General features: G+C 43.5%; 1 protein-coding gene across 1 annotated transcript; it reads left to right on the forward strand.

Moving 5' to 3' along the window:
* Window positions 1–8,144: 8,144 nt before the first annotated feature.
* GPR19 (G protein-coupled receptor 19) lies at window positions 8,145–9,389 on the forward strand (the record flags this gene model as incomplete). The annotated part of the gene is made up of 1 exon (XM_082060654.1): window positions 8,145–9,389. The coding sequence occupies one exon, from the start codon at window positions 8,145–8,147 to the stop codon at window positions 9,387–9,389; it is 1,245 nt and encodes a 414-aa protein (XP_081916780.1).
* Window positions 9,390–11,005: the final 1,616 nt, after the last annotated feature.

An 11,005-nucleotide genomic window follows, 5' to 3' on the forward strand; every position in this document is an offset into this window, starting at 1 on the left:
ACTAATCTTTATTTGGGTGTCTAAATATGGATTTTTGGAAGCTTGATCTGTGCGTTTATTTTAAACATCCTGGTCTCAGATGAGTCAGTAAGGGGAGGAATTTCCATACCTTCGACACGTTTGGAAAGCTCTGCTCCTTAGCTTAAAGTAAGAGCTTGCAGACTCTTAGCCCCTTGCAGTTCTCCTGTGAAGACTGTTTACAAAACTGTGCAGTGCGATTCCCCCATCTGGGTCACACCATATTATCTCCATCTGCATTATCTTTGGCAGCCCCACCAGCCATCCTCCCTCAGGTGTTTAACAGTTTAGAAAGCAATTTCAGTCAGACATTGTAGAATAATCCCCTAATACCCTCAGGTAGATTCTTCTCCCCCTCCTCACCACAAACACAGTTCTTCCAGCACCGAAACATGATGCAACGCTTTGTGTTTGGGATTTCTCCATTCCAGCAGCTTCCATCATTCCCTCGACTTTCTCTCTGACAGACAGCCAACAGAGCTCTTGCAGCTGGCACCCTGCCCAAGAAGACATCTCCAGTTCAGGGGTTATCAGTAGACCAGCATCTTGCCTCAGTGGCTTCTTCTAGCCTGCTTTTGTCCTCCCTGAACATAGCTCAGCTGAGACATCCCTTCCAACAACCATCTCTGCATCAGGTATTTCCAGCCTAACTATGGACTTGGCATGGTCTTCAGCCTTCCTGGCTTCTCCAATGAAATCAGTATAGCGAGACTATGAAATGTTGTCACTAATGGACATATCATCTGGCAGAGGCACATGGGAATGTTCTCCTACTACTCGTTCAGGTGTCCTTCTCTTATTCCTGTCTTCTAATCTCTGACAACTCTATCCCTGCTGTGATTATCAAGCACTAGTGCTGCCCCACTCTCTGTCACTCTCTGGCACAGGTGACCTGTGTCATGTGAGCACTAGATCCACACTGCTGAAAAGGGTCAAGAGCTGTTTGACAGGAACTCTTATATCACAGCACAGATGTTTGTGCCAGTGCACAAATCCTGTTACCATATTAACTTCTTGTGTGCTGAGAAAGCAGCTTTTACAAGATTTAATATCAAGAATTCCTTTCTATATCACCTTTTCATATAGAAGCAACAACAAAAAAAAAAAAAAAAAAACAAAAAAAAAAAAAAAAAAAAAAAAAAAACACAAGCCCTAAGGTTCTCCTAGGAGGAGGACTAGTGTTCACTGATAATGAGAGGGTGAGCAAAGCTGCTGGAGCCCTCACTGAAGCTGCTGGCATGTTTTCCCTGCCGGGGAGAGGACACTCAGTGGAGAGAGAGTGAGAGTTTCCAAGAGATGGGCAGAGAAATCAGCCAAGTGTGAGATTTACCACAGACTATCTGTCAACACCCACAATGACAAACCAGCCCTGGTAACCACTGCGTGCATCACGTCAAGCAGAAGAGTGTGCTGTGTTGTGGGCAGGGCCTGGTGTTGCCAAAAATTAATGTAAGTGTGTGGGAGAGAGCATCTGGTTTTTTACCTCTGACTCAGGAAAGGGTCCAGACTTGCCATGTCCAAGTACAGACTCAATCACCATTAAGGAACGCAGGCAGCCTGCAAAGGTACATTTCACGCTTCTCCACACTCTTCTTGGACACCTCCAGCAGGTAGAACCTATTTTGACTCAGAGTAGGAAATGAGATCAGTGCCTCTTCTCCCTGCTCCCACTATTTCATGTCCCCACAGTCACTCTGAGGAAAGCTCTGGGTTCTGTCATCATTCTTAGATCAGTACTAATCTAGAGTTTTGCCTACTTGTCACAGTGGTAGGAGGATAGAATAAATCTCTGAGACACTCAAAACTCTGTGGGTCTTTCCTTTGGAGAAGAAGAGTTGCATCTATAACAGGAGACTCATAATCACTGTGTATCTGTTCATAAACAGTGTGTTGAACTTGTTATGCTCATGAGGTAGTAGGCAGAGCACCATGATGTTTGTGTCTCCGGGGCCAGACCAGGCCCTGGGCAAGAGTAGACGAGACAGATGGAAGAATCAGCCTGTCAAAAGGTCATGGCAAACCCAACAATTCATTCAGCACAGTCTGGGTCTATGGAAGGAAGGCTGTGGCCTCCCTGGGCCTTACGTATGACCCTACCCCACAGACACTGGAGAATTAATTTCCCACTGTAGGTGACCCTGCCTGTCTGTTCAGAAAGGTCATTCTCTCTACAGACCTGAGGGCTGCAAACTCCACATGTGCTTCAGCATAGCTCTGGCTGTAGAGAGTTACACCTCTTCCCTCACTCTGCAGATGCTGATGAGGTGAGGGGGACTGTCTAGGTAGTGGCGAGCACAAATGTGGTTCATATTTTACCACTGTTTGTCCCTGGACACAGAGCATGTTGTTGGGTATAAGTGGAATCTGCAGTTACCGTAAGGGCTCCTTCCCATCACCAACAGAGAATAAATGCACTTATAGGGGTTAGGCACACAAATAAATTACAAGGTCTTAGCAACAAACCTCAGGTTAACAGACTTACAGTGAGCGCCTGCATGTCAGTCTTAATTAATGGTAAATACATGAGAAACAACCATTGATTTCAGGTGCAGGAAAAATGTGTTGCTCCCAGACCCTTCAACACCACAATTTGCTTCAAGAGATGGCACTATCTCTTAAGGAGACTCAGAAAGTATGCCATAGCTTTTGACTTATCTATGGTTTTGAACCCTGCATGTTCATCAAAATCATGCCCCATGGATTTGCCCTGGGCCAGGCCCCAAACCTAGTGCTACAGGACTGCCTTCAGAGTAGTTCCTCCACGTGTGAGCTGGTAGACTCAGATCCAATAGGTGGACCCTGTTCTTGGTCTAGTTAGTTACTGCATTCCTGACCACTTATTAAGCTCAGTCAAAAGGATAAAGCTGAAAAAGGATTATTCCCAGGCAGCCAGCACAGGAAATATAAATTGACCCAAATTTCAGCCAGTGTTGCAGTGTTATATCCTTCTTCTCAGCTTTAAGACCTTGTTAAAATACTCAGGAAAGAACATGAAGAGTCAATGAAGGTTGATGGCAAAGAGGCTGTCTAGATGCCCTTACTTTTCTCAAGCATGCAGTAGAAAAATCTTGTTTAGATTCATGCTCCTGCATTAGCTAAGTATAACATACATATTTTAGATGTGCTAGAAATTAAGAACGTTTCATTCCTATATTTGATTCCATCCATATTTCCCACTCCCATGACCTCACGCTGCAATACAGGCTAGGATCTCAGATGCCGATTTAAGATGCGATGATATATATCAACTTACATTATCAATTCAGTTCAGAAGCTTTTGCCATAAGTTGAGCTGTGACCACACTGGCACTGAAAGCTTCATCCATGACACAGCCTATCCACTCTTCTGGTCATGTCGTCTTTAGCTGCCCATGCTGCAGAAGAAGAATCTCCACCAGCTGGGTAGAGCCAGAGAGCAGGCAGCAGCCTATGAGGCATAGATATTGATCTCAAAAGTTTTATTGCATTCAAAGCATTTTATTCTCCTGATAAAAGAGGGGCAGATGTTTTCTATCCCCATGCACTGGAATGCAGAGAGTGAGGAAGAACACTCTTCACCTCAAGAGATTTTCAGGCTTTGCTCAGAAGAGCTGCCTGGAGAATAGAAAATCCTTCATAAGAGGAAAAGGGCTAATAGCTGAGCATTTTTATGAGCACTAGACCAGAGAAAAGAACAAGCAGGGAATCTGTGTGCTTACAAAAGCATGTGTATCTGCATTGCTCCACTACAAGTACTAAATGGCCTCAATAAGCACACAGTCATCTCTGCATAGCAAGAAACAGATAGAGATTAAAAGATTCTGTGTTCTTCTATAAAAGGATTATTGAATTGAGACAATGTGTGCACGGGGTAGTTAATTTGAATTTAAGCAGGGAAAATGTCACCTTCTAGCATCTTACACCCATCTTACACCCCTCCCACATTTTGATTCAATTTAATCCCACTTTTAATGTTGATCAAACTCAGATGAACTATTCCTCTTCCAGTCTGGCAGCAAATCCTGAGATATTCTTCAGAGAGGGAGTGTATGGAGTAAATGACCAGCTTCAGGCTTTGGAAATAATTTGCTTGGCCAAAGCTTGCGTGGTGCTTTGCAGTTATGAAGCAGAAAGGTAAATATGTTGAATAAAAAAGCCCCTCTGCTAGTGCTAGGTTAAGTAAAGTGTAATGATCTGTTTCTTTAGCTACCTTTTTAATCCTGGAAAATAGGAAACAAAATGTTTATTCTTTTGATTAAACACTTAAAAAGCCATTTATTGCATTCCTTTGAGACTCTTACCAGGTTTTACTCTTCCAAATTGCAATGGACACTACATTTCTAGACAGGACAGTAAGCACGCAAACACATAGTAACTATGTCATATGGGTTTTATGCAACAGCAAAGTAGATGAGGCAGTGATTTGAGGAAGTTCTTCTGGCTCAAAGACTTAATCTCTAACAAAAAATCTGCTTTGGAGAGTTAGAAAGAATATGTTTCCTTTGCTATCAATCCAAAGGGATAACCCTGAAAACGGAGTGTCTGGGCCTTCAAACTGCAAATTACAAAACAGGAACAAAATAGGAACGGTGGCACCAGGAAATCCCTCTTTGATGTTTATGGGTCATTTCACACGCCCCTTTTCTGCCCAAGAAAATGCACAAAATCTAGGGTTTTAAACAGAAATACAGGAAGTCCTTATACCAGTTTTAAAATTATTTCTGCTCTAAAATGTTCAAAAGAAAAAGTGAAAATTTTGGTATGGCTCCATCTCCATGCAGACTCACAATTACTAGAAAGTAGCCTTTTACTCAGCTCAGTCTTACATAGATTTACAGGGAAAACCAGACAAAACCATTTTTAAAAAAATAAACATATTTGCTATTTGTAATTTTTACTTTTTGTGTTTCTATTTATTGACCTGCAAGGCAGAGGGAGACTGAAGAGCTCATCACTATTTTCTCATGGATCTGATAATAGCAAGTTGAACAGTTCACTACCACTTAAACCATATTTCAGTAAACAATGCAGCAAACAAGGATGTGGGAATTGGAGATACATGATGTAGCAAGATACAGAATCTCCGGTTATTTGCATCCTAGGCCCATGCAGAGTGGTGTGTATATTGAGCTTTTCACACTCATGTTGCAATTAGGGGCATTAGTCATAATGCAGAAGTTTAAGCCTCCATTATAAAAAACATAGTTGCCCAGAGAAGTAAAAGATATGCTGGGCCATAGATACTAAGGTTCTTATTGCTAAGTCAAGGCATGAATTAGAGTTGAATAGAGATCCTTTAATGTAAAAGAAAATCAGCTTCTGGCCCATTAGAAGAAAAAACTATCTATGACTGGGAATGCAGAAATCTCAGAGCACATTGGTTAATCAGACAGCATTTACTTTTTAAGAAAATAAAATAAGTCATTGCTGTTCAACCACAGCAGTCCTATGCTTAGGGTAGTAAAAGTCCTTATTATTTCACTTATATTTCCACCTGGACCTTGTGGGCAATGGGATGAATGACTATGGATTTTTTTTTTTAAGGAAGAAAGAATGACAAAATATAGTATTACTTGCACCTGTGTTAGGTGCCGCCTCTGTTTTACTCACACTGAGGAAACCACCACCACTGGAGACACACCACCAAATACTCCAGCACTCAACACAGGCATACAGTCTCCAGTGAATGGTGGCACATGGGAAGGTTTCTCCTGTCCAGGTGTTGCTTCCTCCATCAGCAAAGCCCCAAAACAAGACCGCTGGATACATCTCTTGCCAATCTCCTTCCTCTGTGGGCATCCACCAGTTACTTCTCCACACATACCTCTGAGGCTGTTACAGACTCGTCCCTGATGGGGCTGCCGAATTCCTGTCTTCTCAAAATAATCTTTGCAGATAACCTGAGTTATCCAGCAAACAGTGGTTGGGCAAAATGTGACAGAAAAAAAGTACTGTTGCAAGCCTGTAACTGTTTTGGGGTTTATTGACCTGCATGTCTCAGTTCTGGACAGACACAACAGCAGGTTGGCTCACTGGCAGAAATTTGAGAACAGTGTTAGCAAGTCTGCATATTATAACAGCTTAGGAAGGTTGTTTCATTCTTCTACCTGACTTCCACTAGTCTCCCATACTGGTCAAGAAGTTTCATCTTGTTATTCCTCTATGAAGCTTAATTTTTGCAGCTGGCTGTTTTTAAATGGCACATCTATATGGCAAGAAAGAAAATTACGGAAGAAAATTAGCCCAGGACATTACCTTTTCTGTCTGCTTAATAGGCTCCACATGTATTATTCTATTACAGAGAATTCTAACGTGTCATTTAGCGGGTTGTACTGTCAGTGCATCCTGCCGCTCTGGCAGAGACCCTACAGACAGCTGATGGTGGCAGAATATCTCCAGGAGAGAAGATCCACCTGACAGAGGGTGGGGAAAGGCGAAGGGGAGTTGTTTCAGAAACCAGGAATCATCTGCCAGGCAAAGGTACCAAGAAAGCGATGAGGGAAGGCAACTAAGGATGAGGGGAAAGCGAAGGCCAGGCTGGGCAGCACCCGCAGAAGGCACCCTCCAGCAGAAGACAGTACAAGGGGCAATGTATCACCTGCTGACTCTGCCCCTTGCAGGTGGCTGGCAACTCAACCACAACACCCAGTTCTGGGTCTTGCTGATAATGTCACACAGGATCACAGAATGTTAGGGACTGGGAGGATCATTTAGTCCTGTGCCCCTGCCAGAGCAGGAACACCAGGACAGTGCCGTGCATAACTCCTTGTTTAACAAGCCTCAGTGAAACAAACCCAGTTGTCACCAACCTCAAACTGCTTCAGCTACAAGTGCAACTTAAGCCTGAGTCGTGTTTCCAGCTTCGAGAAACCACCTGCATGTGAAAGCTGCTAAATAAAGCCAGTTGCTTTGAGACTAGCGTCGGTGACTCACGCGTTGACCCATTTTCTGATGATGCAGGGTCAGCAGTCGGGCAGGGTGTGAGGTGGGGAGGAGAGGTGCAGCCTGGCTGGGGCTACATGGGCTGGTTGCGTCCCTGCAGCTGCACCGCACTGCTGCCAAAGACACGCTGTGTTTCCAAGCATGCTAAATTTATGCCTATGCTGCACAGCTGATTGTACATCGAGCCTGTTTATGTGAAACACACAATGTTATATTAAGCAAAGCTAACGAACACAGGGTCTAAAATCTAGAGGGAAAAAAAATCTTCTCTAACCGCATCAGGCAATGAATACATCTTTTCCTCTTCCACATCTGGTTATTTATTGCATTCCATTATTGAAGGTGACATGCAAAAGGAGCAAAATTCCACATCCATCCAGTGGCTTTGCGCTTTCAGGCTCTTCTCTGAGTAGGCAGAGAAGGAGAAAGTAATTGGTGATAGATACAGTCTTAGAGTAGGCAGAGAAAAATAAAAGGATCAGCAAAACACTGACAAAAAACTCAGAAAGTAAATCTGGGAATTTGGATCACGTGGAAAGCTGAGGAGAATGGTGATGGCTTTTTGAACTTGTCCATTTGACTTCTGGGATGAACTTTTTGATCTTCTGGTCATTAATTGAATCCTGATTTGTCTTGCATAATATCCAGACTCTGGAGTTAAGCACTCACACAATATACTCACAGAAACAGATTTTCTATTTGTAATGAGTAAGAGCCCTTGCATGTAAACACCATGATTGAAAGGACACTCTTTGGAGCATCATCTCCTGGCAAGGTGTTTGTATGTGCATAGCCACGTATATTAAGAATTTTTCAATTTTATCCCTGTGATAGACTAGGATGAACCTAATAATCTGGCTAAATTCAAGATTGGAAAGTGTGTCTAGCAATATATGGATTCATGTCTCAGTCCTCCTTAAAACAGAAGGTTGTATTTATCACATCCCATTGTGTGTACTGTACCTGCCACAAAGGAGCAGCTACAGTTCGATCCAAAGTATCCACACCATTAATTAAAATTTGCATGAAATTTAATGGCCTCTGTGGTACTAGACAGTTTAATCGTATATTTCTGACTGTTTCTCTGAAATCAAGATATACTACTTAACATCTCTTGCATTGGTTAAGGCAGGTTTTTCACACGTACCTGTTAAATACACCCTTTTCTCTCCTGTTTGTATGCAGCCTGAGTAAGAGAGGTGGCCATGTTTGCCCACAGCATGGATAACAGCAGCGGTCCTTTTGTTCTCCCTACCTTATTGCTCCTGCTGCAGAACAAGAGCTACTCCAATGCCTCCAACCCTCCTGCTGGCCATGAGATGATGGAGTCACCCATAGGACCCAGCTCAAGCAGGAACCACACTGCCCTGCAGTACAAACTGAAGCCGGGTGAACTAGCAGCAGCCAGCATAGTTTTGGGAGCGTTGTGGCTCGTTTCTGTCTTTGGAAACTCCCTTGTGTGCTTAGTGATCCACAGGAGCAGGAGGACACAATCCACCACTAACTATTTTGTTGTCTCCATGGCTTGTGCAGACCTTCTCCTCAGTATTGCAAGCGCACCCTTCGTGCTGCTCCAGTTTACCTATGGCAGGTGGACACTGGGGAATGTGATGTGCAAGCTGGTCAGGTACATACAGTACCTCAGCCCTGGAGTCCAGATATACGTGCTTCTCTCTATATGTGTGGATCGATTCTACACTATTGTCTATCCCCTCAGCTTCAAAGTGTCCAGGGAGAAAGCCAAGAAAATGATCCTGGCCTCTTGGCTATTTCATGCCCTCTTTGCATCACCGGCTTTTTTTTTCTACAGCTCCAACAGCAATGACCACTGCAACTTTTTTCTTCCGGACTCTTGGGAAGGAGCCATCTACAGTATCATCCACCTCTTGGTGGTATTTCTCATCCCATCCATCCTCATTATCCTCTTCTACCAGAAGGTTATCAAGTACATTTGGAGAATAGGTACCGGTGGCATGACTGTCAGGAGGACAATGAATATTGTCCCAAGAACAAAGGTGAAAACCATCAAGATGTTCTTAATGTTAAACTCGGTATTTCTCCTGTCCTGGCTCCCTTTTTATGTGGTACAGCTGTGGCACCCGCAGGAAACAGACTACAGAAAGAGCTCCTTCGTTTTCCTGGCCATCACCTGGATCTCCTTCAGTTCTTCAGCCTCTAAGCCAACCCTCTACTCCGTCTACAATGCAAACTTCAGAAGAGGGATGAAAGAAACTTGTTGCATGTCCGCCATGAAATGCTACAGAAGCAACGCGTACACCATCACCACCAGTTCCAGGATAGCCAAAAAAAATCACATTGGGATTGCAGATATCCCAGCTCCAGTGAAAACTGTCACCAAAGACTCCATCTATGATGCTTTTAATAGAGAAGCCAAGGAAAAAAAGCTTGCCTGGCCTATTCAGTCCAACCCTCCAAATACATTCGTCTAGTTGGCTTCATTGCTTTGAAAAATTATTATGTACCCCCAGAACAAAGAGCTTTCTCTCGGTTTTGAACCATTGTATGTTTATGTCTTTTTAACTCAACTTTTAGGGAAGAAAAAGAGATGTTTTATTTTATTAAATGCCTTGATTTTGATATCTCAGGTCTGTTTCCTTTCAGTTACATTCTGCTTTGTGAAACTACTCTACCTAAATCAGGAGCATAACTGTTTTACAAAACAGAAAAGCTCTTATACTCTTTGTATGTAGGGAAAAAGGGAAGGGAAATACACCACTTTTTAAATTGCCTGTATTTTGGCCACAGTGTATAAATGCATATATCCACCAAAAGCCATCTATACTTCCTGAAACAGACAGCCTTTTTTTTTTTTCCTTTGCATTTATCAAACTCATCTATATGTACTGGACTGAGTCTGTGTGTGGAATATTGATTTATTTTCCCAATTCCCATAGTATTGCCCAGAAGCACAGCAGCACGCCCCCAGCTAACACAGATAACAATTTATTTACTACCGTCTGGCTGGTGAATTCCCCTCACTCTGCTGGATTAATGTGTTCATGTGAGCTGGAGCTGTGGAGGGTCCACCGCAGGTGCTGCACCCTTTGCACAGGAAGATTTCCGTTTCGTCTTCTTATCAATGTCGACATGAGAGTCCTGCAGAGTTCAGACCACAGGTCTGTCCATCCCAGTATCTTATCGCTGACTGTAGCCATCAGTGGGTGCTTGAGGACAGAGTGTAGGAAGCAGGAAAGCTATGGAGAGGCCTCCTGACATCTCCTTCCAGCCTCCAGCAGACGCTGCTGAGAACTAACACCTTTCACAGAGCAGATGCCAAAAAGCGGTGCCATTCAGTAAATCCTGAACAGGTCCAGAATGGGCCCAGTCACAAATCCCAGAGATGGGACAAGCAGTCCTATCCTGCTTGCTCAGGCTTCATCCAAGTGAATTTCAGGAGAGTTTTGCCCGAGAATCAAGGGTTTGACATCTTTTCAGTTGAGGATTTCAAGCACTTTCTTCCTGTTCTCTATTTATTTTTCAGCTAGACCTGACCGTGTCAGTAGATGGTGAATAGTTGGTCCCCAACCACTCTTTCTGTGCCAGTCTTGGGTTTGTAAACCTCTGTCATGTATTCTCTCAGCTATTTATTTTCTGTGCTGAAGAGTCTCATCTGACTCAGTCATTTCTTGCACAGAACCAGCTCCAGATCAGGTTCTCCTTAGAGCATCCCAATGTAGCAGCCAGGGCATGGCCAAGCATCCTCAAGTCCAGACTACCAGCAGGCATCTCACATTCAAGTCATCCCAAAAGTGTTTGATCCCAGGGGTTAAACGAGGCAATAGCCAGCTCAGTGGACAGAAGACAGTGTGCATGTCTCAGCTATCCATCCACATACTCCTATTTCAAAATCTCAAGCTGCCCCCTGTAAGTTTGAAGACATCCTCAGCCACTGCCTCCTCAGGGATTATCTTTTTCTTCTGCTTTCACACCAAAAGTGGCACAGCTGAATTCCTGTTTGTGCCTGGGGCCTGGAAGTGCTGCTGTGACAAAAGTTAACAAAACAAGGGTAACAAGCACTACAGGGAGTATTAAACATACGTGATTA

This window comes from Streptopelia decaocto (genome assembly GCF_964273445.1).
Source record: "Streptopelia decaocto genome assembly, chromosome: 1".
Classification (NCBI taxonomy): Eukaryota; Metazoa; Chordata; class Aves; order Columbiformes; family Columbidae; genus Streptopelia; species Streptopelia decaocto.